Source organism: Rhinatrema bivittatum, chromosome 2, assembly GCF_901001135.1.
Source record: "Rhinatrema bivittatum chromosome 2, aRhiBiv1.1, whole genome shotgun sequence".
In the NCBI taxonomy this organism is placed as follows: domain Eukaryota; kingdom Metazoa; phylum Chordata; class Amphibia; order Gymnophiona; family Rhinatrematidae; genus Rhinatrema; species Rhinatrema bivittatum.
The window spans coordinates 354,095,191-354,122,315 of NC_042616.1; the positions used below are offsets into that span (position 1 = coordinate 354,095,191).

The 27,125-nt window shown below is 44.5% G+C and overlaps 1 protein-coding gene across 9 annotated transcripts in view; it reads left to right on the plus strand.

Annotated features, from left to right (window-relative positions):
• Positions 1-27,125, plus strand: part of INVS (inversin) — a 1,037,426-nt gene that overhangs the window by 956,187 nt on the left and 54,114 nt on the right. For all 9 annotated transcript variants that reach the window (XM_029589897.1, XM_029589895.1, XM_029589896.1 and 6 more), the window contains one exon: positions 13,399-14,200. In XM_029589897.1, the coding sequence (XP_029445757.1) occupies positions 13,399-14,200 (802 nt within the window). The remainder of the gene's footprint in view (positions 1-13,398; positions 14,201-27,125) is intronic.

The following is a 27,125-nucleotide window of genomic DNA, read 5'->3' on the forward strand; positions in this document are numbered from 1 at the left end:
GGGTAATAGCTCATTGAAAACGCGCGTCCAACCCCCCCAAAACTAATAGCGCCCGCAACATGCAAATGCATGTTGATGGCCCTATTTGTAATTCCCGCACGATACAGAAAGCAAAGCCGCACATTTTACTTTATTTATTTATTTTTAATTTTTATATACCGGAATTCCTGTATACAATACAAATCAAATCGGTTTACAATAAACAATAAGTTACCCTGGTTGGAGTGGTCCGACCTGGGCTTATTACAAGGAACATTGACAAGTAACAATAAACTATTTAACATTTAACATTATTCGTATTATGAAACAATACGTGTGTTCAACTTTTTACAAGGAACTTTGTATAGTGACACCGAGCCACCAAACACCATCGTATTCTGAAGATAGTTAGCGGATTAAACATTGCAAATTAACAGTTGGATAAAGATGATCCATGTTATGTAGATTGACTGGGTAAAGACCATGTGCATAATAGTTGCAGTGAGATGGGAACAAACTAGGAACAATTTATTCTAAGGTATACAAAGGAGTAATAATAAATAAGTATACAGTTATATAGTATATGATTAGTGACTGTTAAATAAAATTGCGAGTAAGAAAGTATATAAATTAAGTATCTATGGTGTTAGTGATACGATGCAATGAATGGATCTGAGAAGAAGTCAGAGGAGGTGCCTAGTTACATTCTGGGAATTGGAAAGCTTGCCTGAAGAGCCAGGTTTTTAACTTTTTTTTGAACTCTGGTAGACTGGGTTCGAGGCGTAAGTCTGGTGGGAGAGCATTCCATTGGTGTGGTCCCGCAGTTGAGAGTGCTCTTTTTCTTAGTGTTGATTTAGCTGGAGCTGCGACTAATGTGCCTTTGTAGGCGCTTCTGATGGGTCTGGAGGATAAGTGTGGACGAAGTTGAGTTTGTAGTGATATAGGTGCGACGTTGTGAATTGCTTTGTGAATGATGGTTAAGGTTTTATATAGGATTCTCTGTTTGATGGGTAGCCAGTGGAGGTTGCTCAAGATGGGGGTAATATGGTCTCTTCTATTGGTGTTAGTTAGGATTCTGGCTGCGGCATTTTGTACCAACTGTAGGGGTTTGATGCTGTTGGAGGGGAGGCCAAGTAAGATTGAGTTGCAGTAATCAAGTTTCGAAAAAATAATGGATTGAAGAACGAAGCGAAAGTCATTGAAGTGAAGGAGTGGCTTTAGTTTCTTTATGACCTGTAGTTTAAAGAAGCAATCCCTAGTGGTTGTGTTTATGAATTTTTTTAGGTTAAGTTGGTTGTCAAGCCATGCTCCTAGATTCCTGACGTCAGCAGGAATCTAGGTTAACCACCAGCTTCTATAAAACAGACTTTTTGAATTCAGTCTATGTAACCAGCCATTGAGTTGGTTAAAGTCTTTTTTAGAAGACAGAGCTTACCAAGTTAATTGGAACTCTTCAATTTCTCAAACCAGTCACTTGTGCTGTGGTATTCTACAAGATTCCATTTTGTCTCCAGTTCTTTTTAACCTTTACCTGGCACCGCTTGCAACTCTCATTCAAAGTCTTGGTTTTTTGAGCTATTCAGATGCAGATGGCATTCAGATTATAGTTACATGTGATCCTTGCTCGACTGATCTCTTATCAAACTTCAATAAATGTTTAATTGAGGTTGCAAACTTACTAACTTCATTAAATTAAAAGTGAATCCATCAACATCACAGGTCATCTGGTTTTCTAGAAACAAAAATCTTGGTCATCATCTGCTTTCACCCATTATGGCAGGAAATCTCATTCCTAGCTTATAGAACTCTCTACCACTGGCCATTCAACTAGAAAAGGATTACCTTAAGTTTAGAAAGGTTTTGAAAACTGTTTTCTTTGTGAAAGCCTAAGAGACCTGTTAATCCTTTTATGACTATCGCTTTTTAACTTTGATTCTTCATCCCACCCAGATCTGGCCTTTTAAGTTTTTTATTAATATTATGGATTCTAGTGTTTTATGTTGGTTCTCCTTTTTAGCTTGTTTTTATGTTAGTTTTTTCCATTTTTTTATGCTATGAGATGTCTTTTGTTATTATGATTTATATATTGCTTTTTATGATTGTAAACATAATTTTCTTATGTTTTTAGTCTTTATATATGTTTTGAATATCACTTTGATTTACATTTGTAAAATATGGAGATTAAGTAAATAATATCTACAGGTACTTTGTACATGCAGCACGTTTCAAAGGGAAAAAAGCATACATTTGCTTTGAAAATTGTGACAAAATCTACAGGTAAAAATACCTTGGTCCCAAAATGCATAGGGGCAGGGGCAGACTGGCCATTTGCCCAATATGGCAATGCCTAAAGGCCCACAGCACTCTCCCTAGCCTCAGATGGGTGGTTAGGGCCCAATAACCCTTATTGCTAGGGAGCCAAGATCACTGTCAGACCACCCCTGCATAGGGGGTCATTTACTAAGGCCTATTTTCCCATTTGGTGCCTATGGGGAAAAAAGATTAGTAAAGGTTAGTTTGAAAATTACCTCCTGAATGGCACAGTCTTTTCCATGGAATCAATGAAAGGATCAAAACATTCAGAACACCAAACCACAATGATTCTTGGTGTGTCAGGGGAAGGTAGAATCTAGATCCTAAGTCCTTCCTCTGGCTCGGTGAGATAGTTGATAAAATAAGGATTCAAAGATCAACACATAGTCTAGCCGTGATTTGGAATCACAGGCACAGGCATAATGGGTAAAGTCCTTAGAGCAGGGATGTAATATTCTCCAAGGATCAATCAGTCCTTGTTGTGTCCGTCGGTTCCCGACGCCCTCTCTCCGCCCTCCTTACCTCTTTGGCGCCTCCCTCTTCAACCGCGGGAATATTGGCTGTCGTGGCGTCCTTCTGCCGAATTCCTCCGGCGTCCCCGGACCGGCTAGACGCTGCAACCCGCCATGTTTCCTGGAGGCCTAGGGGCACGTGCGCAGCGTAGTCCCGATTGAAGTACCGGCGATGGCGCGAACCTCAGGGGCGTCCCCTGAGATGACGTCACCCGAGACGGATATATAAGGTCTTAGAATTTGCTAACAGATTGAGTTAGCAAGGATAAGGTTGAGAACCATTACTCTACCTAAGCTACTCTGCCTCCTCGGACTTACCAGGGGTACCCGCTCCTCGGGGGCCTTGCTCTCTCCTTTCTTTTTCAGGTGACAGTCTGGAACTGGTACTCGCTCCTTGAGTGCCCTTGTTCCCAGACTTGCTCCGTATTCTCTTCTGCCTGGAAGTTATCACTGCCAACTACATCAGTGAGTTATCATCGCACTCTCAGAGCTTTCCCTGGAACCAGGTACTCGCTCCTCGAGGGCCCATACATTCCAGCTCGTGGGCTTCTATGAGACATTGTGTGAGTGTTACCATCAGGTTCGGTACATGAACTCTGCATACCCTGCCTACTCACGATATTTCAGTTTCTCTACAGCTCAGCTTCCAGGGATCGCTGTTCCAGTATCTGAGGGACTACAGCCCAACCGGGCATTCCAGCTCACTACTGCCACCTCTGGTAGTTCAGTATACTGTCTAATAAAAGAACTAGTGTGTGAGCCTGACCGGTGGTCCCTTTCAGGATCTCCCCCCCGGGGGCATGGTCATCTGCCACTGGTTTAAGGATCCACCCACAACTTTCCTAAATAACAACAGATTGCTAACTCCCTAGCGGACTGCTAACTCCTAACAGAACCGATTGCTAACTCCATGGATCCGGCACAACTCAATGCCTTGCAGGCCATACCAGGCCTGGCCCTGAGCATTGTGGAGCAGCAAGACGCCTTGGAGAAACTTACTGCAGCATTTCATCAGCTACACACATAGAAGGTTCAAGGCACAGCCTCCAACCAAGAAGGTCAGTTACTGGAGGTAATCTTGAAGACTGCTGTACCACTGGCGGCTCCATTCCGCTTTTCCGGAGAAATCCAGAAGACCCGGGGCTTTTTGAACCAGTGCTGCATGCACTTTGCCTTACAGCCATCGCACTTTGCCTTACAGCCATCACTGTTTCCTACAAGATGGCATACTAGTCTCCCAAGACTACCTACATCCTTTCATACCTGGATTGTAGGGCCCTGTCTTGGGCATCCACCTTGTGGGAACACAAGGACTCTATTTTTCAGGACATAGAAGGATTTATGGACTTGTTTAAATCCATTTTTGATGACCCTGCTCGAACCTCTGTAGCCGGTTCTGCTTTAGTGAATTTGAAGCAAGGCAACAGATCATTGGCTGAATTCGCCATAGACTTCAAAACTCTTGCGGCAGAACTTCGCTGAGACCCCAAACATTTGGGATCTCAGCGAAGACCCCAAATGCGAACGGTTATCCAGGCCTCTTTTGCAGAGGCCTGGATAACCGTTTAAAGGACAAGCTGGCTGCTCGCCAAACACCTGACTCGCTGGACGAATTAGTTGCCTTGGCTACTCGGATTGATCACCGGCTCTGGGACAAGGTGAAGGAACTCCGGCCTAGGGTGTTACCTGGGTTGAAACAGGCCATTGCTGTCTCTACACCTTGGATGGTTCCAGTAATCCCTGCTGCTGATACAGATGAACCTATGCAATTTGGTCACGGTTGCTTGACCTCCAAAGAGAGAATATTTTGGAAGAAGCACGGCCTTTGCATGTACTGTGGTCAGCCCGGCCATAATGTCTCCACATGCTCCATTCATCTGGAAAACGGACGGGCCTAAGTCCTGCAGGAGGACTGTTCTTAGGCCATACCGTGACATCTCCTCCACTCTCCCAGTCTCTTTGACCTACGGACTGATCACGGTTCACACTCCAGCCCTGGTGGACTCAGGGGCAGGAGGCAACTTCATTCTCAGACGTCTAGTGGAAGACCTGAATATTCCCCTCATCAAGTTGAAAGATCCACTACTGTTATCCTCCATTCATGGGGAGCCCTTACCAGGCAACATGGCTTGCAAAACCGTACCAGTTACTCTTCGCACCGGGGTGCTCCATACTGAATCAATTTCCTTCTTTGTACTGAAGAGGGCTATGCACCCTATCGTCCTGGGGTTATCCTGGCTGCAAGTGCACCAACCCCAATTTGACTGGACATCCCTGGATCTCTCCCGCTGGGGCCCAGAATGTCATGGGAAGTGCCTTAAGGAGATCTCTCCTATTGTATGCATGCCTACGAATCCAGCGATGCCAGGACTGCCGCCCCAATACGCATCCTTCGGGGATGTATTCTCCAAAGAAGCAGCTGATATTCTTCCTCCATATAGGCCCTATGACTGTGTCATAAGGCTGAAGCCCAATGCTGAGCCACCGAAAGGACGGGTGTACCCCCTCTCAGCTAAAGAGAATAAAGTTATGTCAGAATACATTGAAGAAAATCTCCAGAAGGGCTTTATCCGACCATCAAAGTCGCTGGCCAGCGCAGGCTTTTTCTTTGTGGGGAAGAAAGACGGTACCCTACGTCCATGTATCGATTCCCTAGGTCAAAATGAAATCACAATTAAAGACCGTTACGCCTTGCCGTTAATCTCGGAGCTGTTTGACAGGCTGCAAGGGGCCAAGATATTTTCAAAGCTTGACCTGAAAGGGGCCTACAACCTCATTCACATTTGGAGTGGCGATGAATGGAAGACAGCCTTCAATACGCGAGACAGCCACTTCGAGTATCTTGTAATGCCGTTTGGGTTGTGCAATGCACCTGCCATTTTCTGAAATATGATGAATGACATCTTGCGGGATCTGCTGTACAAGAACGTTGTGGTATACCTGGATGACATACTAATCTCCCAGGATTTGGACTCCCAAATTACAGACGTCAAGCAAGTATTCCACCGTCTTCGTGAACACTGGCTGTACGCCAAACTCTCTAACTGTGAATTTCACAAAGACTCAGTGCCTTTTCTAGGCTACATTGTGTCTAAGGAAGGCTTCCAAAAGGACCCTCACAAACTTGAAAGTATCAAGAATTGGACTCAATCTACTAGCCTGAAGGCTTTAAGAACATTCCTAGGGTTCACCAACTATTATCGAAGCTTCATAAAGAACTACTCTTCATTAACTGTACCCTTCACTGCAATGACTCGCAAGAGTGCCAACACTTCAAAATGGTCAGCTGAGGCCATTTCCGCATTCGAGAAATTGAAGACTGCCTTCTCCACAGAACCATGCTTATGGCATCCAGACCCCAATAAGCCCTTCATAGTAGAAGTCGACGCTTCAGATGTGGGGGTAGGGGCTGTGTTAAGCCAAGCTGGAGACTCGAACGTCTTACGTCCCTGTTCATTCTTCTCGAAGATTCTCTCCAGCCAAGAAGAACTATGGGATTGGCGACAAGGAGCTCCTGGCAATACAGCTTGCATTCGAGGAATGGCGGCCTTGGCTCAAAGGCGCTCAACATTAAATAACCGTCTTCACAGATCATAAGAACCTTGAGTATCTCCGCCACGCACAATGGCTGAATTACAGACAGGCCAGATGGTCTTTATTCTTCAACCGTTTCGATTTTGTGCTCAAATTCCGCCCTGGAGATCGAAACACCAGAGCAGACGCATTGTCACGCTCATTTCATTCAGAGGATGTGCCTGATGAGCCACAGCACATAATTGACCCGAAGAAAATCCTCTTGACATCCACTCAGTCTGTGCCCATTGGAAAGACTATTGTTCCAAAGAACCTCAGGAAGAAAGTGCTCTTCTGGGCGCACGATTCAAGCTGACTGGCCATCCTCGTCAACGTCGAACCCTGCTCGGGATACAGGAGCTGTATTGGTGGCCTACCATCAAAAAGGATACCTATTCCTACGTGGCATCCTGCACCAACTGCACCAAGAACAAACTGGCCTCTGGACCACCGTGGGGTCAAATGCAACCTTTGCCAGTGCCGGAATGACCCTGGTCGCACATCGCTACTGACTTTGTAGTCGATTTACCTACTTCCGGAAGAATGAAAACCATCTGGGTGACTGTGGATTGCTTTAGCAAGATGGCACTCTTCGTGGCGCTCCCTGGCATACCCTCAGCCTTGGAGCTTGCAAAGCTCTTCATAACACACATATTCCGCCTCCACAGCTTACCTTCACACATTGTATCTGACCGTGGGTCCCAATTCATGGCACGATTCTGGAAGGCTTTGTGCAAGTTGTTTGACATCACTCTAGACTACACCTCAGCCTACCATCCGCAGTCGAATGGCCAGACAGTGAAGCAGTTTATACGAGCCTATGTCACGTCCTGAAAAATAATTGGGCCGAATTGCTTCCATGGGCTGAATTCGCTATCAACTCTTAAACAGCAACATCTACTGGAAAGTCACCATTTGAATTGGTTTTTGGACGTCCTCCAATACCGCCACTTCCACTGAAGCTCTCATTGATGTTCGCAGCAGCTCAATCTACTGCTGATGATATCCATAAATTGTGGGTTCAGACAAAAGACATGCTAATCAAAGCGAGTGATCGTGCCAAGAAGTACTATGACGTGCACCATGCCCAAGCTCCAGTCTTTAAGCCAGGAGACAAGGTCTGGTTGTCTACTAAGCACTTCAGACTCAAACTACCCTCCTTTCAGTTTGCTTCTCGCTACATTGGACCATTCCTAGTCCTTCAACGTATTGGCCAAGTTACCTATCGTCTGAAGCTACCACCTGGGTTTCACATCCATAATGCCTTCCACGTTTTTCTCCTGAAACCACTCATACTTAGCGAATTTTCTTCCAAGACTCAAGATCCACCTGTCATCAATGCAGAAGATGACTTAGAATACAAAGTTGAAGAAGTCCTGGACGTTCGTAAAAAAGGCAAGACTTTTGAATACCTTCTAAAATGGGAAGGTTTTGGCCCCGAAGAAAATGCTTGGGAGCCTCAGGCCAATATCCTGGACAAAGAGATGCTTCGTCAGTTCCACCTCGTGCATCCTTCAAAACCTAAGCCTGGTACCCAAAGAGGAAATCACCCTTTGAAGGGGGTACTGTTGTGTCCGTCGGTTCCCGACGCCCTCTCTCCGCCCTCCTTACCTCTTTGGTGCCTCCCTCTTCGACCGCGGGAAGATTGGCTGCCACGGCGTCCTTCTGCCGAATTCCTCCGGCGTCCCCGGACTGGCTAGACGCTGCAACCTGCCATGTTTCCTGGAGGCCTAGGGGCGCGCGCGTGGCGTAGCCCAGATTGATGGCGCAAACCTCAGGGGCGTCCCCCTGAGATGAGGTCACCCGCGACAGATTTATAAGGTCTTAGAATTTGCTAACAGATTGAGTTAGCAAGGATAGGGTTGAAAACCGTTACTTTACCTAAGCTACTCTGCCTCCTGGGACTTACCAGGGGTACCCGGCTCCTCGGGGGCCTCACTCTCTCTTTTGTTTTTCAGGTGACAGTCTGGAACCGGAACTCGCTCCTCGAGGGCCCTCGTTCCCAGACTTGCTCCATATTCTCTTCTGCCTGAAAGTTATCACTGCCAACTACATCAGTGAGTTACCATCGCTCTTTCAGAGCTTTCCCTGGAACCAGGTACTCGCTGCTCGAGGGCCCATACATTCCAGCTCGTGGGCTTCTATGAGACATTGTGTGAGTGTTACCATCAGGTTCGGTACATGAACTCTGCATACCCTGCCTACTCACTATATTTCAGTTTCTCTACAGCTCAGCTTCCAGGGTTCGCTATTCCAGTATCTGAGGGACTACAGCCCAGCCGGGCATTCCAGCTCCCTACTGCTACCTCTGGTGGTTCAGTATACTGTCTAATAAAAGAACTAGTGTGTGTCTGTCTCCATACTCTGAGCCTGACCGGTAGTCCCTCTCGGGATCTTCCCCCCGGGGGCGTGGTCATCTGCCACTGGTCCAAGGATCCACCCACAACTCTCCTAAATAACAACAGATTGCTAACTCCCTAGCAGACTGCTAACTCCTAACAGAACAGTCCTAAAGTGTGACACACAAAGGGAATGCCCTTGGAGCTAGCTAATGGATGACTCCCTCCCTACACTTGTTTGTCCAGATGCAGATCAGCAACACAGATAAAATCCCCACTGAGGATTACAGGGGTACTCTCCAAGGCAAGAACATGAGAGACAAACTCTGTGAAAAAAGCATGGTCATATTGATTAGGGCCACAGGTGGAGCCCAAAATCTCTGGTTTCCCATAGAGCAAGCCCCATAGAATTACATAACGTCCGTTAGTATCATTGATCAAGGATTGTAATTGAAAAGAAACAGATTTATGAATCAAAATGGTTCCCCCTCCCCCCACCCGACTGTGGGAGGTACCCAAAGCTGCAAATAATCTGAATGATACCCCGTTTATTTAGTTTAAGATGCTCCGATGAAGACATATGCTATACGTATATCAAATTTGGTTCCACTATCAAACATTTCTCTAATCCTTGTTAAGTGTACATCAATGATATTTATTTTAAAAAATGGTTCTAGTTTCTAATTGACTGTAAAGCCTATTACATGTATTGCCCAGTTTAATATTTTATTGTAAAGCTTGTTGCTGCATTATTGTTTACTGTAAACCGAGGTGATGTTCTGAATGTGCCGCGGTATATAAAAATCTCTAAATAAATAAATAAATAAATAAATATGCGTTTCTCGCAAAACATTATAGTGCTCCTTAGTCTGTTCAAATTAGAGATAACCTTCTTCCTTTTCACTGGAGTACCCAACCCAGCGGCATTCCAGGTGATAAATTTAACCAGACCCCCCCCCCCCATGACACCATGTGTGAAATCAAAAAGCATGATGCCCCTCCCCATAAACCAGGCAAAAATCTTCCTAAGGTAGCCCCCCACACTTGGAAGCCCTCAAAGAACATTGTCAGCTCAAACTTACAATGGTTACCAATATGATCCCTATACCTTCCCTGTCTAAAAGGACCCACATACCTTTGCTCCTCTCGGTTTTCCCCACCTCTCTTCCTCCCAAACCTCCCTTCCCTGTGCCTCCCACACAAACCCCACCCACTAATACTGGACAAATAGGCATTGGAATACTTCCCTTCCAACAGAGAGCACGAGGCACATTGATGCACGTGGATGCTTTCCCTCAAAAATAGAAAAAAAATTGGGAGAGAAAGAAGGTCCTCTGCTACCTAGACTTAACAAAAAAGCAGGCTATATATGAAAATATAGACGAAGGGAGAAGTCATTGTAAATTCACAGATGAATTTGAGCCCCTTGTAAACAATATTTGTTCCCATTTAGATTGTAAGAACATGACAACATAATAAAAAATGCAAACCCTTCTTGTCTTTAGAATATGAAAATACAAGGAGTAAAAAGCAAAAATAAAAAATTGTATATAAGGTTGCAAAAAAGTACCATATCCCAACTGGAACACAGTTTGTACCCCTAAAAGAGTGTAAAAGTAAATAGAATAGTCTCCATAGTAAATGAAAGTAGGGGTCTAAATAACAAATCCAGCCATATGTGAGCAACAGAACCGATGTCTCCAGCACATCAGCTCGCCTTCTGCAAATCTCGTTGGTGTCAACCAAAAGATCCAAGTGCCCCAACAATCAAGAAAAGATTCAAGAAATTCCATTCACAGCAACAACAGCAGGGGCAGAGGAAAAAAAACTTAAACCAGCTTTCCAGGTCGAGGCAATTATAAAGCACACATGCAAAACCATAGTACCTTGAAAAAATATTTTCAACCCACTGACTCTCTGGCATCTTGCTGTGGTAGTAATGACAGAATGTCTTTAGCTGCCTTCATCTAATCACACCAGAGAATCCCTTGAGTGGTCCAAAACTTCAGTTTAGCCGGGTAGATCAAGGCAAATTTCTGTTGTTGTTGCACAAGAGCCCACATATCGGCCCGAATTCATGGCGCATGGCCAAGACTCACGCCAAAAAATCTTGGAAAATCAAATATGGCCACCATCATAAGTAAGCTCCTTGCGTTTCTTATATTCTTGCAAGATACATGCTTTAAGAGAAAAATTCAAGATTTTCGCTAAGGCTATATGGGACCGTTTCTTATCTGCTGAAATGGAGCCCACATGGTGTACCCGCTCAATCCACAGCCGGTCAGGAAGATCTGCTAAGCCCAACTCCACTGGTAGCCACTGCTCTAAGATCTCTTGGAGCTTCCCATCGGTAATGTTATCGGCGAAGCCCACAAAGTGTAAGTTAGAGTGAAGGGAGCAGTTCTCGAGATCGTCTATCTTAGCTTTCTGCACTCCAACAAATTTCTCTAACTTTTCCACTTTAGCAGTGAGCACCAGCGTGTCATCCTCTACTAGGCCCACCCGGCCTTCCATAGTTTCAAAACATGTATGAGAATCAGATAGGGAGCTTTGAATCTCCACAATTTGGGCTGATAAGTCGTCAAATTGAGACGCTAAAGCCTTTACCACTGCAGAAGTAAGGTCAGCAAAAGCACCGGCATTCAGTGTTACCGTTGAGGCAGATTCTTTCATGGCGGCCATCTTCCCCTCTCATGCACTCGATTTCTCCTTCTCCCGTTTTGTTAATCGGGTGGACATAAGGTGGTAAACCACCCACTATGAGCAGAATGAGTTGCAACTTATCCCAAGAAGGCAATAAGTACAAAAAGGGAGATTTTAGGATCCAGATGGTATTAGATCCCAGAGGGAAGGCACTTGGAGCTTTAAGAAACACATCCTCCCTTGCTCACAGCATCACGTCACCTCCTGTCCTTGCTTTTTTTCAAGGCATTTTTATGTTGTTGCCATTTTCTGAATAGGATATGTAGTTTATTGTGACTGCTCCCCATTTTAAAAATATTTCTCTCCGGCCATTCTTTTGCTGATTGTGATGTAGTCAGAACTAGAGCTCCATAGAGTAAAAGGATAAGTAGTTTGTTCCGATTTCTTTCTGCACCTATACATTTTAATACTGTCACAATCTTTTAAGTGATGTTTTTCTTCATGGTTTGTTTATCACACAATTATATAAACATATGTCGCATATCATTAAAAAACTGTGAGTCTCATTTGTTTATGTTTCAGATAATCAACTTGAAAGAAAGTATAAAGATAGTGCATTCTAAGAAACCTCCAAAACAGAAGTTTAAATTTAAAGAGGACTAGATACCTCAAACAGTCTTTTAGATGCCCTGTATGGGCCTTGATTTTGCCAAATTTAGAAGTATGTGAATAATATTGTATAGGGAAATATAGGTTGGTGAGCAAATTATATATATATGTGTGTGTGTGTGTGTGTGTGTGTGTAGAGAGAGAGAGAGAGAGAGAGATGCTTATTATCTCAAAAGGAAAAATATAACTATCATATCTCTCATCTCACATAAATATGTATATTCTCGAAGAGGGGAAGAGGCATGATGAGATAGAAAAATTCAAATACAAAGATGCAAAAAATGCAGAAAAAGCAAACATTGTCATGGTTAAGGAAGTTCTAGAACAAGAAGTCAAATGATGCTCAAAGGAGGCAGACCCAGGCTTAACATTAGTAAGGATTTCTTCATAGAAATAGTAGTGGTTGAATAAAACAGTCTCCCAATAGAGGTAATGGAGGCAAAATGGTAACAGAGTTCAAGAAAGCATGGCATAAGCACAGAGGATCCTCAGTTGTGAAGAAATAAAAGGAAAGTCAGAAATCTACAATCTATAGCATTGTAACAGAAAATAAACTGAGCAGACTAGATGGACCTTGAGGTCCTTATTTGCTGTCATATTCCCACTCCCCTCTAGATGATATATGCATCTAAATTAGAGACAGAGAGACACTTCTGAGTGTGCCTCAAATATTCATACAGCACAATGGAAGGGCATAAAGCCAAAGGTATCTACCCATCTTTAAAATAAAGTTGAGACATATTTTGTTTTTTAGCTTCAGCTCAGATGCATAAATCATAGCAAAAAACTTGAAAGCCCTTGAAAATTATTCTGAAAACAACCACAGACTCAGACCATGACCATCAGATAATGTTGTAGAAGTAGAAGTACCAAGTTAGCCTAGTCTGGTCTGACCCAGCATGACAAATTATTCTGCTCTTATTATTAGTAGTAGTATACATAGGAAATAAAATCTGTTAATAGAAAGCCAACATAGTATTTGGTTAGAGATGGTACTTTATTAGCATAATAAATATTTTAGGATGTAACCTTCTGGAAATACTAAGATTTCTTCCTTGGGCAATAACAATAACCTGAGGAAGGGACCGTGGCAATCTGAAAGTCATCAGATATTTATATTTAAATAGCTGTTATTGGAAGAATTGACAATTGTCTTTTGCTAAGATTTCCTGAAGGCTTACAGATAGGCACAACTGATGGGGTTTTTTGTGCTGTGTCCTTTAAATTGTAGGCATCTACAAGACCACAATAAAAGAGAGGTTCATGTTTTTGGAATAGTCTGTATTATGGTCATATTTATGTTCATTATGTAAAAATTTGTTTTGACATCATAGTATCAGTAACTTTCTTTTTGTTTTGTGCTCCTTAAGAATTATCCAGGAAACACTCCAAATGCAAGTCAGCCTGTTTGCGTATGCATTCCAACAAAGATGAAGATGACAAACAGAAAACCTCAGATGCTCTTTCTATGTCATTGATCAAGAAAGGTGAAAAGTACAAGGACCCATTAACCAAAGTAAATAGTACAAGTTCTTGTGGAAGCAGGAGCCATGTTTGTAGCAGTAAATCATACACTACTAGGGAAATGTTACAGGATCAAACACAAACCGTGCCTGTCAGCAGTGGGCATTTTGAAAACACAATCTCAGGATTAGAGCACATTAGCTTTTCAAATGACAGCTCAAGGAATCCAAGGCCCAGTGAAAGCAACAAGAGTGAAACAAAATCCAAGCAACAGAAAGCAATGAACAAAGAGTTAAATGGAGGACAATGCTCACCAGCTGGCTCCAGCAGGTCCGGAAGTGCCAGAATCAGCTTTCTGATTACCCGTAGTTCAAGTGCTAGAACACATGCTCAAAGAGTGGCAGCTAATGAATTAGAAAGCAATGCGCATCCTGTGCTTCCCATTGAAGTTGAAAGTATGAGCCTTGGATCAGGCAATCTAGCAATGCAAAATTTGTCTAATGATGCTCTGAATTCAGGGAAACCAGAGGGAATGAGATACCAAAGTATAGATGATCGAATGTGCATGTCTCTTACCTGGCAGAATCTGAATATTGAAATCATCCCTGTAGAGATGAGACTGCAGATAATAAAAGAGGAAAGAGTAAGGAAACAGCTCTTCAGAAAAAAGAACAAAGCAGCCACTGTTATTCAGAGGACCTGGAGAGGGTGGGTAAAGCTCTCAGGGCTTTATTTTGTTGATTCTTTTTAAATAGTTGCTTTATTATCTGAAATGTCTCTTTTTCTTTTCATGCATCTTTGTATCACACAGGTATGTGACTTTTATGCTGAGATTTACACCATCATACTAATATGTTAAAAGTAATATTGGATACTTATTTATTTTGTAATACTTTCTAAAATAGGGTATGTATTTTAGCTCACTTTATTGTTTGAATTTCTGACCTTCATGCTTGGTGTGATGGTATTACAGGTATGTTTGCTAGCTGTAAAAACTACTGGTCAGGTTTAGAGTGGTATTATAAAAGCAATGAGAGGATCTGCATTCTTTTCAGATACAAGAGTTTACTAAAGTGCTTGAGCAAGTCTAATTGTTACATGTGAAGACTCAGTAATGGCAAGCTTTTCTCCTTCCTCCACTGTTGTCATGAGATACATAGCCATTGTAGAAATGAAGAGAATTAAAACTGGACAGATTAGACTGACCAGAAGTAACACTGCTTGGTGTTGTAGTATATGCTAAGGACATAAGAAATTGCCATACTGGGTCAGACCAAGGGTCCATCACAAGCCCAGCATCCTGTTTCCAACAGTGGTCAATCCAGGCCATAAGAACCTGGCAAGTACCCTAGGTAGAGCTGATAATCAGGATTAGACAACAACATTCATAGCTTGTTTACATAAGTTGCATGTCTGTTTTGATATTCAGTGCATACCAAGAACAAGTCCAAATTGGTCCAGCCATTGTAGCTGAAAGATGTATCCAGAAACATTTCCAAAAGTGTATGTCCAGGGCATTCCTTTGAATTAAGTGGCAATTCTGTACAGAGATAAAAATTTGGGTGGGGTTTGGGCCTTTCTAAGAGAATGGTACTTAAGCCTAAGATGGAAGTCTAGTGACCACATGTTGACTAACAAAGTATTTTCATAAGAAATCTATTTTCAGCCATCAGCTAACAGGAGATTTTGAGTCAATGGTTTATAATGGAATATATTTCTAATCCTTAGGATTTGATGGCAAACTGTTTCTGAAAAGGCAGCTTTTTGTATCTGTCTTCTCATGTATACAATGATATATATATCACAATAGAAAAATTAATGAATAGCAATGGTAACAATAATGGTGTAAGACCAGGTAGCAGTTAAACACAGTAAATATGGAGCTACTGAAGAAGCAAGTGATCATATTATTTGGGTTGAAGGGTTAATGTTTTAAATTTGAAATGGCTGGAGATAACCCTAGTTCCCTGTACGTACCAGGATCAGTCTTGGCTGGTGGTGACTACGGATGCCAGTCTGTCTGGTTGGGGGGCGGTCTGCCAATCCCGAGCTGTTCAGGGCACCTGGACAGCACGCCAGTCCACGTGGTCCATCAACCGCCTGGAAACCAGGGCGGTGCGTCTAGCCTTGCGTCGCCTCCTTCCACTGGTAAGCGGCCGGGCGGTCCGAATTCTGTCAGACAACGCGACTACAGTGGCGTACATAAATCGGCAGGGAGGCACGAAAAGTCGTGCGGTAGCGATAGAGGCCGCGCTGCTGATGACTTGGGCGGAACGCCACCTATCGCGTCTAGCGGCCTCCCACATTGCCGGCGTAGACAACGTGCAGGCAGACTACCTCAGTCGACGACATCTGGATCCCGGCGAATGGGAGCTTTCGCCGGAGGCAATGATGCTCATCGTGCAGCGCTGGGGGATTCCGCACCTCGATCTCATGGCGACTCGGGCGAATGCGAAGGCGGCGCGGTTTTTCAGTCGAAGAAGAGAGCACGCGTCGGAAGGAGTGGATGCGCTGGTACTGCCGTGGCCCCGTCACATCCTTCTGTACGTGTTTCCACCGTGGCCCCTGGTGGGGAAGGTGTTACGCCGCATAGAGTCCCATCAAGGTCCGGTGATTCTCGTGGCTCCGGAATGGCCACGTCGTCCATGGTTCGCGGATCTAGTCAACCTGGCGGTGGACGGCCCTCTACGGTTAGGTCATCTTCCCAACCTTCTGAGTCAGGGTCCAGTGGTTTTCGAGCTGGCGGATCGATTTTGTCTGGCGGCCTGGCTTATGAGCGGAAACAGTTGAGGAAACGTGGTTACTCGGACGCGGTGGTGTCTACCCTGCTTCGAGCGCGTCGGTCTTCTACTACTCTTGCTTATGCTAGGGTTTGGAAGGTCTTCCATGCTTGGTGCGCCGGATTGGGTATCACACCTAAGCGTTCGACGGTCCCTCAGATCCTCATGTTCTTGCAGGAGGGCCTGACGAAAGGGTTGGCCTATAATTCGCTTCGTGTCCAGGTGGCGGCTCTGGGATGCTTAAGAGGTCGGTTGGACGGGTCTTCCCTTGCGTGTCATCCCGATGTAGCTCGGTTCTTGCGAGGGGTTAGGAACTTACGTCCTCCTCTTCGGCTTCCCTGTCCTTCCTGGAACTTGAATTTGGTACTACGTGGTTTGTGTGTGGCTCCGTTTGAGCCTCTACACTCGGCTTCGTTGAAGGATCTGACCCTCAAGACGGTTTTTCTTGTGGCTATTTCCTCGGCTCGGAGAGTGTCGGAGCTCCAGGCTCTTTCTTGCAGGGAACCGTTCTTGCGTATTTCTGATTCGGGTGTTTCCTTGCGAACCGTGCCGTCCTTTTTACCTAAGGTGGTCTCGGCGTTTCATGTCAACCAGACGATTGAGCTACCCTCCTTCTCGGCGGAGGACTTGCGGTCTCCTCCAGGTAAGGACTTGCGACGTCTGGACGTCCGGCGAGTTCTCCTGCGATATTTGGAGGTTACCAACGAATTTCGAAAGTCGGATCATCTCTTCGTGTTGTGGAATGGGCCCAAGAAGGGGCTGCCGGCATCTAAGGCTACGATTGCACGGTGGTTGAAGGGGGCCATTGCGTCCACATACATTGGCTGCGGTAAATCTGTTCCGGATGGGCTCAAGGCTCATTCGTTGCGTGCTCAGGCGACTTCGTGGGCGGAGAATCGATTGGTCTCTTCCCAAGAGATATGTAGGGCGGCCACTTGGAAATCTTGGCATACGTTTGCCAAGCACTATCGCCTGGATGTCAGGGGGCCGTCCTCACAGTCGTTTGGTAGCAGCGTGATTCGAGCGGGACTCTCAGGGTCCCACCCCAGTTAAGGCGGCTTGGTACATCCCAGCTGTCTGGACTGATCCTGGTACGTACAGGGAAAGGAAAATTAGGTTCTTACCTTTGCTAATTTTCGTTCCTGTAGTACCATGGATCAGTCCAGACGCCTGCCCTCTTCTTCTGGGAGTCCGCTCGTGTTTTCTTTCCGGTTCGTGTCCACGCCACAGATGAACGCGTTTTTTCGTGGTACCCTGTGCGGTTGTTGCATGTTACCTGTGCATTTTTGATGTTCTGTTTGTTTGTCTGTGTTTCTGGAGGTTCCTGTTTGATCTGGCCTCTAAGTTGGCATACACTCTGTTGAGTTTTTGGAAAATTTTGGGGGTGGCATTTCTCATGGTTGGATTCCTGTCTGCTTTGATATCACATATACTGAAGGATCGCAGGTGGCACACCAGTATATCTAGGGGGTGCTTTCAGTTTTCTCTCTGACTCCATCTGCTGGAGGGGAGGCATAACCCAGCTGTCTGGACTGATCCATGGTACTACAGGAACGAAAATTAGCAAAGGTAAGAACCTAATTTTCCTTTAGATTTTCAAAAGTCATTTAGCCAGATAAGCGGGACTTATGCGGCTAAGTAGCAGCTGCTAATATGCGCCTGGTTCAGCGGCTGATTCTTACCCATATAAGTCACTTATGCAACTAAAATTTGCACACATAAAAAGTAGGCATGTACTGAGTGGATCAAGGGCGGAGCAACATAAACACATATATTCAGCGGCTTGGCTTTGCTGCTGAATATACATCTAAACTTAGCCAGATTAATCATGCCTGGCTAAGTTTCTTAACCGGCCAGCACTGAATATCTACTCCGCTATAATTAAGGATTGGGGGGGGAGGGGGCACACCTTTATTTTAGATGCTTTTGTGTCTGAAACATGTTTCTATCAGCCTGCTTGAAGCAAATATAGTATGGACAAAGAGACTAAGGGAAATGTGTTTCACATATTGTAACCCTTTCTTTCAAAAAATGAGATCAGTATTCAGCAGTCCTGGGAGCAAACATTTTATCTTCCTAAAGTTAGCCAGATAAATTGGCACAGTTGTTCAGCTGAATTCTAACACTTAAGTGCTTTGCTGAATATAGCCAGATTTGGCTAACTTTAGGACTACTCTTTGGCACAACCAGACTTAGCTGAATATGGTGTTTGGCTAAATTATCTCTACCCTGGAATTCAGCATTCCAGAGTGGAGATAAATTAGTTGGATAGCTTATTCACCCTGAATTGCTCCAATTTATCCAGCTAACTTTTATCTAGCAAAATGATTAGTCGGATAAATCAGAAGCATTTAGAGTGGCAGGAATTTAAAATCAACAATTTCTTAGCATTTAGACAATGGATCCAGAACAAGTGGGATAGGCACCTCTACCAGCAGATGGAGATGGAGTACATCTGACATCACGGTATATATACCCATGCACTGACATCAGCCTGCCAGTATTCTCCGTCTCCAGCAGATGGACATTCATCTCCCTACCAAGGATTGCTTCAGGTTTTTAGAAGATGAAAAGAGGAAGGAAAATTCATTTGCCCCACTCTCCTGTAGTGATACCATATGGTCCCTCCCTCATTTGAGAATTCCTGAGGTGATATGTATTGGATTTTCCCTCAGATGAGTACCTTGGTCTGGTAGCTGGTTTTCAGCTGGCGTGGACTTAGCTGTAAGAAACAGCTGAAAAGCAAGCAGATGCAGGAAGCCGAGCACAGCAGTGAAGGTATATGCCCTCTCTCCCCACAGCCAGAGACTGACTCTGTACTCAGCCAGGATAGGCTGAGCTCAGGTGAAAAATAATACAAAGAAAAAAACAGAGAAGAGGTTTTTTTGTAGGGATTCCTCTTCCCTCCGGTCTCCGTGCTCGGCGCGCCAATCCAAAGTTCATTCCTACCTCTGGAAGAGCTTGGAGGACATGGGCAGCCTGGCAGGTTAAGCAGCCATTTTTGGCTAGGCCCCGCTATAAGGTTTTCCTTGTTGATCGTGTGGAAAGCCGCTGTGGCGTTTCACTCGCTTTTCCTGCACATTAGACTGCCCTTTTCAGTTCTGGCGGAATGTGCGAGTGCGTCCGGCTGTGCATCCAGTTGTGCACCTAGTTTGTGTGCCTAGTTGGGTGCCTTGTTGTGTGCTTAGTTGGGTACCTGATTGGGCGACCAGTGATAGGGGCGTCTATCTGAGCTTTTCTATGCATGCGCATACCTCAGTGCACAATCTGAGTAGCCTTGTGGGAGCTCAATTTTTGGGCGCTCATAGAAGCACAAGGTACACGCCTAAAATTTGGACTCCTAAATTTTGGATGCCTAGTTTTTGCAGCGTGGTTACAGCTAGACACACACTTCTCAGTTGCCTGTTTGAGCATACTGACAGAGTGATAGAGTCTATAGCGAAGAAACCTAAGCGCCTTTTCCTCTGTGCTGCTTGCCATATTTGGGCATCTCATCCTGGAATTGTGTCAGCACTGCTTGGAAGCTCAGGGGGAATTGTCTTGTCTGATTTTGCTAAGGCCGGGTTTTCCCAGCCTGATGTGGGCTTGGGTAAAGAGATGCCAGAAGGGACACTGACTTTGGAGCTCCCCTAAATGGTTCATCAGCGGGGGAAGGTAGTTCAGTAGGCACAGGACAGGTGCTCCCTGCTTTTGGCATGGATCCATCTGCCTTTTCTTGGGTGGAATGTTTTCAAGGATTGCAGTCTTTCCTTCAGGCACAGTCCTTGGCCCTGCCCAATCTTACCAGGTCAGAGTCGCAGGCGGTGAAATCCCGCTTACCTGGTGCTGCGGCTTAGCATCAGAGTATGCCTAGATCAGTTGCCAATCTTCCTAATAGGGATCCTAATAACACGGATGATAAGCCTATCCATACTCCCTGAAGGACAGGGAAATTCCTCCAAGATTGGAGCCTTATAGAACTATGTTGCAATTCTTTCATAGAGATGAGTTACTGGTTCTGATTTCCCAGACTTTGAAGATGCTGGGAGTTCCTGGGGCTGAATCCATGTCTGAGCCAAAGAAAGATCCCATTTTGATATCTTTATGTAGTATCTCATGTTTCTTCCCAATTATGGAGGCCATTCAAGAATTGATCAATCTTCAGTGGGTTGCCCTGGAAGCAAATTTCAAAGGGGGATAAGTTTTGGAAGGACGAGAGAGAAATTATGCTTTCTGAAAGTGGATGCACTTGTGTGTGCCGTCACCAAGAGGACAACTATTCCCATAGAGAGAGGAGTGGCTTTGAAGGATGTACATGATAGGAGAATTGAGGCCATCCTTAAGCAAGCCTTTGAAGCAATGGCAATGACTTTGCAGATAGCTTCTTGTTGTTCTCTGGTGGCTCGCTCTTGTTTACTTCTTTCTCAGGAGGTTGGTGAATCTGGTGTGAATTCCAGGGCAGTGATGAAACCAGCAGCTGCCTTTTTGGCAGATGTGGGCTGCGATTTAGTACCCACTTCAGCCAGAGGGGTGGCTTCAGTAATGTTCCATGTAAACTGCCTCCCCGGCGATAGTTATTTCTGTTAAATGTGAACCGGAGTGATATGTATTGTATACAGGAACTTCCGGTATATAAAAACCAAAAATAAATAAATAAATAAATAAATAAATAATAGTGGCCAGGCGTCAGTTATGGCTGAGATATTGGTCAGCCGATGCAACTTCCAAGTCTAACCTTATAAAATTGCCCTTTAAAGGCTCGCTCTTGTTTGGAAGCGAGCTGGAGAAAATGGTCAATAAGTGGGGCAAGCCCCAGATTCCTTAGTTGCCAGAGGATAAGAAGCAGATACTATGCTCCTTTAGAGTGAGAGGTAAAAAATTTTCAACCCTGCAGAGGAGCGGCCTTTCAGAGGGCTCAGTCCTTTCATCCCAGACAACCCAGATGGGACGCAGGCTCGAGGAATGGAGCACCCTGAGCCTCTCAATGAAAGTGTGCTGACCCACCCCTGGTAACAGGAGATAGGGGGGGTCACCTCTCTCTCTTTTATTGGAGATGGATTGAAATCACGTCAGACCTGTGCGTCCTGGAGGTGATACGAGTTTTACAGTATTCCTTAGGATGTATTCATGGTGTCTCTTTGCAACTACCTGCAGAAGAGGCAGGCAGTGGAGTATACATTATCAAGACTTCTCAGTCAGAGGGCTGTGGACTCAGTGCCCATGTCTCAAGAAAATAAGGGCTGATATTCAATTTATTTCGTTGTGCCCAAAAAGGAGGGCTCCTTTCGCCCCATCCTGGATCTCAAGGGGGTCAGTCGTCATTTGCGGGTGACTCATTTTCGCATGGAAACCTTGTGCTCAGTGATATTGGCAGTGCAGTCAGGGGAGTTTCTGACATCCTTGGATTTGTCCAAGGTGAACCTGCATATTCCCATCTGGCTAGAGCATCAACCATTTCTATGCTTCGTGGTTTTGGAGCATCGTTATCAGTTTTGAGCACTACATTTTGGTTTGGCCACTGCTCCCAAAACTTTTTCCAAGGTTATGGTGGTGGCAGCGGCAATGTTCAGAAAGGATGGGATTCTGGTCCATCCGTACTTGAACGACTGGCTGATTTGGGCCAAGACTCTGGAAGAGAGCCTCCGGGTGTAGCGCAAGGTGATTTCCTTGTTTCAGGAGCTAGGATGGGTGATGAACCTGGCCAAGAGCAGTCTTCAGCCATCCCAGTCGCTAGAGTATCTTGGTGTTCAGTCGATATGAAGCAGGGCAGGGTGTTCCTGCCAGGGCGTCGTATTCAGAAGCTGATGGCACAGGTGCGTCTATTGATGAACATAATAATCCTGACAGTGTGGTCCTGTCTACAGGCGCTCAGATTGATAGCGGCGACTCTGGAAGTAGTGCCATGGGCAAGGGCGCATATGTGTCGTCTTCAGTGCATTCTGCTGTCTCGTTGGAGCCCACAGCCTCAGGACTATTCGATTTGGCTTCACCTACCAATGGAAGTCTGCACATACCTGCAGTGATGGTTAAAAGCAGTTCATCTGAGAAAGGGGGTTTCCCTAAGATCACTGAATTGGCTAGTACTTACAAACCTCCAGGGTTGGGGAGCCCACTGTCAGGAGCTGACAGCGCAAAATGCTAGAGTATAGAAGAGCCTTTCTAGAGCATTAATCGGCTGGCAGCTCATGCTGTCTGGTTGGTATGCTTGCAGTTCAGTGATCATTTACAGGATCAAGCAGGCTGAATAATGTCGGACAATGCAACAACAGTGACTTCCATCATCGGCAGGGAGGAGCCATGAACCAGCATGTGTTGCAGGAAATTGCCTAACTTATGAAATGGGCGGAAGTGCATCTTCAGGAGATCTTAGTCTTGCACATTGCAGTAAAAGACAGTGTAAGAGCAGACTTTATCAGCAGAATAAGTCTGGATCCAGGAGAATTGTCAAACGAAACATTTCAGCTGATAGTTGGGGCCTTCCGTTTCTGGACCTGCTGGTGACTTTTCGCACTGCAAAGATTCCTCATTTCTTCAGTTGCAGGAGAGATCCAAAGTCCCTGGGCATCAATGCCTTCATGCAGAAGTGCCCGGAGGGCAAGCTACTGTATGCCTTCTCCCGATGGCCCATGTTAGGAGAGAGTTAGAGTGTATAGCAGCAAATGATGAGATTGACATAATTGGCATCACAGAGACTTGGTGGAAGGAGGATAACCAATGGGACAGTGCTATATCAGGGTACAAATTATATCTCAATGATAGGGAGGATCACCTTGGTGGGGGTGTGGCACTTTATGTCCGGGAGGGTATAGAGTCCAACAGGATAAAGATCATATAAGAGAGTAAATGCTCAGTAGAATCTATATGGGTAGAAATCCCATGTGTGTTGGGTAAGAGTATAGTGATAGGAGTATACTACCGTCCACCTGGACAAAATGGTCAGACAGATGATGAAATGCTAAGAGAAATCAGGGAAGCAAACCAATTTGGCAGTGCAATAATAATGGGAGATTTCAATTACCCCAATATTGACTGGGTAAATGTAACATCAGGACTTGCTAGAGACATAAAGTTCCAGGTTGTAATAAATGATTGCTTCATGGAGCAATTGGTTCAGGAACCAACAAGAGAGGGAGCTATTTTAGATTTAATTCTTAGTGGAACGCAAGATTTGGTGAGAGAAGTAACGGTGGTGGGGCCACTTGGCAACAGTGATCATAACATGATCAAATTTAAACTAATAACTGGAATGGGGACAATAAGTAAATCTGCAGCTCTAACACTAAATTTTAAAAAGGGAAACTTTGATAAAATGAGGAAAATAGTTAGAAAAAAACTGAAAGGTGCAGCTGTAAAGGTTAAAAGTGTTCAACAGGCTTGGACATTGTTTAAAAATACAATCCTAGAGGCGCAGTCCATATGTATTCCGCGCATTAAGAAAGGTGGAAGGAAGGCAAAACGATTACCGTCATGGTTAAAAGGTGAGGTGAAAGAGACATTTTAGCCAAAAAAAAAATCCTTCAAAAATTGGAAGAAGGATCCATCTGAAGAAAATAGGATAAAACATAAGCATTGTCAAGGTAAGTGTAAAACATTGATAAGACAGGCGAAGAGAGAATTTGAAATGAAGTTGGCCATAGAGGCAAAAACTCATAATAAAAACTTTTTAAATATATCCAAAGCAAGAAACCTGTGAGGGAGTCAGTTGGACCATTAGATGACAGAGGGGTTAAAGGGGCTCTTAGGGAAGATAAGGCCATTGCAGAAAGACTAAATGAATTCTTTGCTTCCATGTTTACTAATGAGGATGTTGGGAAGATACCAGTTCCAGAGATGATTTTCAGGGGTGATGAGTCAGACGAACTGAACGAAATCACTGTGAACCTGGAAGATGTAGTAGGCCAGATTGACAAACTAAAGAGTAGCAAATCACCTGGACCAGACGGTATGCATCCTAGGGTTCTGAAGGAACTCAGAAATGAAATTTCTGATCTATTAGTTAAAATTTGTAACCTATCATTAAAATCATCCATTGTACCTGAAGACTGGAGGGTGGCCAATGTAACCCCAATATTTAAAAAAGGCTCCAGGGGTGAGCCGGGTAACTATAGACCAGTGAGCCTGACTTCAATGCCGGGAAAAATAGTGGAAACTATTCTCAAGATCAAAATCGTAGCGCATATAGAAAGACATGATTTAATGGGACACAGTCAACATGGATTTACCCAAGGGAAGTCTTGCATAACAAATCTGCTTCATTTTTTTGAAGGGGTTAATCAACATTTGGATAAAGGTGAACCAGTAGATGTAGTGTATTTGGATTTTCAGAAGGCGTTTGACAAAGTCCCTCATGAGAGGCTTCTACGAAAACTAAAAAGTCATGGGATAGGAGGCGATCCCCTTTCGTGGATTACAAACTGGTTAAAAGACAGGAAACCGAGAGTAGGATTAAATGGTCAATTTTCTCAGTGGAAAAGGGTAAACAGTGGAGTGCCTCAGGGATCTGTACTTGGACCGGTGCTTTTCAATATATATATAAATGATCTGGAAAGGAATACCTCGAGTGAGGTTATCAAATTTGCGGATGATACAAAATTATTCAGAGTAGTTAAATCACAAGCAGACTGTGATACATTACAGGAGGAACTTGCAAGACTGGAAGATTGGGCATCCAAATGGCAGATGAAATTTAATGTGGACAAGTGCAAGGTGTTACATATAGGGAAAAATAACCCTTGCTGTAGTTACACGATGTTAGGTTCCATATTAGGAGCTACCACCCAGGAAAAAGATCTAGGCATCATAGTGGATAATACTTTAAAATCGTCGGCTCAGTGTGCTGCAGCAGTCAAAAAAGCAAATAGAATGTTAGGAATTATTAGGAAGGGAATGGTTAATAGACCGGAAAATGTCATAATGCCTCTGTATCGCTCCATGGTGAGACCGCACCTTGAATACTGTGTACAGTTCTGGTCACCGCATCTCAAAAAAGATATAGTTGCGATGGAGAAGGTACAGAGAAGGGCAACCAAAATGATAAAGGGGATGGAACAGCTCCCCTATGAGGAAAGGCTGACGAGGTTAGGGATGTTCAGCTTGGAGAAGACGGCTGAGGGGGGATATGATAGAGGTCTTTAAGATCATGAGAGGTCTTGAACGAGTAGATGTGACTCGGTTATTTATACTTTCGAATAATAGAAGGACTAGGGGGCATTCCATGAAGTTAGCAAGTAGCATATTTAAGACTAATCGGAGAAAAATCTTTTTCACTCAACGCACAATAAAGCTCTGGAATTTGTTGCCAGAGGATGTGGTTAGTGAAGTTAGTGTAGCTGGGTTCAAAAAAGGTTTGGATAAGTTCTTGGAGGAGAAGTCCATTAATGGCTATTAAACAATTATACTTAGGGAATAGCCACTGCTATTAATTATGTTCTTATTTTCTTAGGATCGTTTGGAAGATCAAGAGTCAAGCTTCTGTTGGCTCCAGATTGGCCCAGAAGACCATGGTATGCAGATCTGGGAAGGCTCCTGGTGGACTCCCCCTTCCAGTTTCTGATGCACAGGGATCTGCTGTGGCAGGGGCCTGTTCTTCATGAAGATCTGTCTCAATTTTGTCCTACGTTATTGGCCCTTGAGGGGGCTTGGTTGCTGAAGCGTGGATATTCTACTGCGGTGATTACCACCTTGCTGCAAGCAAGAAAATTCTCCACTTCCTTAGCCTACGTGCAGTTTTGGCGAGTGTTTGAGGCTTAGTGTGAAGATCGAGGGGTTGTTCCTTGTTTGAGATCGAGGGGTTGTTCCTTGTGTGGTCCATTCATTCTGGAATTTTTGCAGAATGTATTGAGTTGGTTGGCCCTTAATTCCTTGAAGGTATAGGTAGCTGCTCTTGCCTGTTTCAGGAGTCCGTTGAATGGTGGACCGTTGTCGGCTTATCCAGATGTGGCCCATTTCTTGAATGGAGTGAAACATCTTTGTCCTCCCTTGCGGTTACCAGTGCCCTTGTGGAGTCTTAATCTGTTTTTTTATTTTTTAGCAAGCCCTATTTTTCGACTGTTGCATGCCCTCTCCTTGCGGTTACTGCCCTTGAAAATGGTGTTTCTTGTGGTAATTTGTTCAGTGCGTAGAGCATCCGAACTTCAGGCCTTGTCTTGCTGGAAGCAGTTTCTTTGAGTGACTCGGAGGAGGGGGGGGGGGGGGCAATACAGCTGTGTACTTTTCCTTCCCCTTTGCCAAAAGTGGTTTTCACTTGAATCGGTTCATTTCCATGCCATCTCTGGACAGAGAAAGAGATGCAGAGGAATATTGCCTGTTGCTGCCCTTGGATGTCAAAAGACATATTGTGAGCTTTCTGGAAGTTTCTAAACCTCTCAGGAACATGGATCGTCTGTTTGTTCTCCATGGTGGAAGTAAACAGGGCGAGCCGGCTTCACAGGCTACAACAGCTCGCTGGATTAAAGAGGTAGTCACGGCCGCATATGTGGATGCTGAGCAGCCATTACCTAGTCAGGTTAGGGCTCATTCCACTAGGGCTCAGTGAGTGTCATGGGCAGAGGTTAGATTGTTGTCTTCCATCGACATTTGCCGAACTGAAACTTGGTCCTCCTTACACACCTTTTCCAAGTATTATTGTCTGAATGTGCAGGCCTGGGAGGATGCAGCCTTCGCACTTGTGATTTTTTTTTTTTTAAAAGTTTTATTTATTTTCCAAAGTGAAATAAAGCTTACCAACAATATGAGACATTGAGATGAGAACATCCATACAAACATAGAGGCAAGTAACTAACAATAATTGTGTCTCCCTAATAGGAAATACATAACGGTTCCAGTAACTAACTTTCCCTCAATCACATATATAGCTGGATATAAAATTGGGCAAG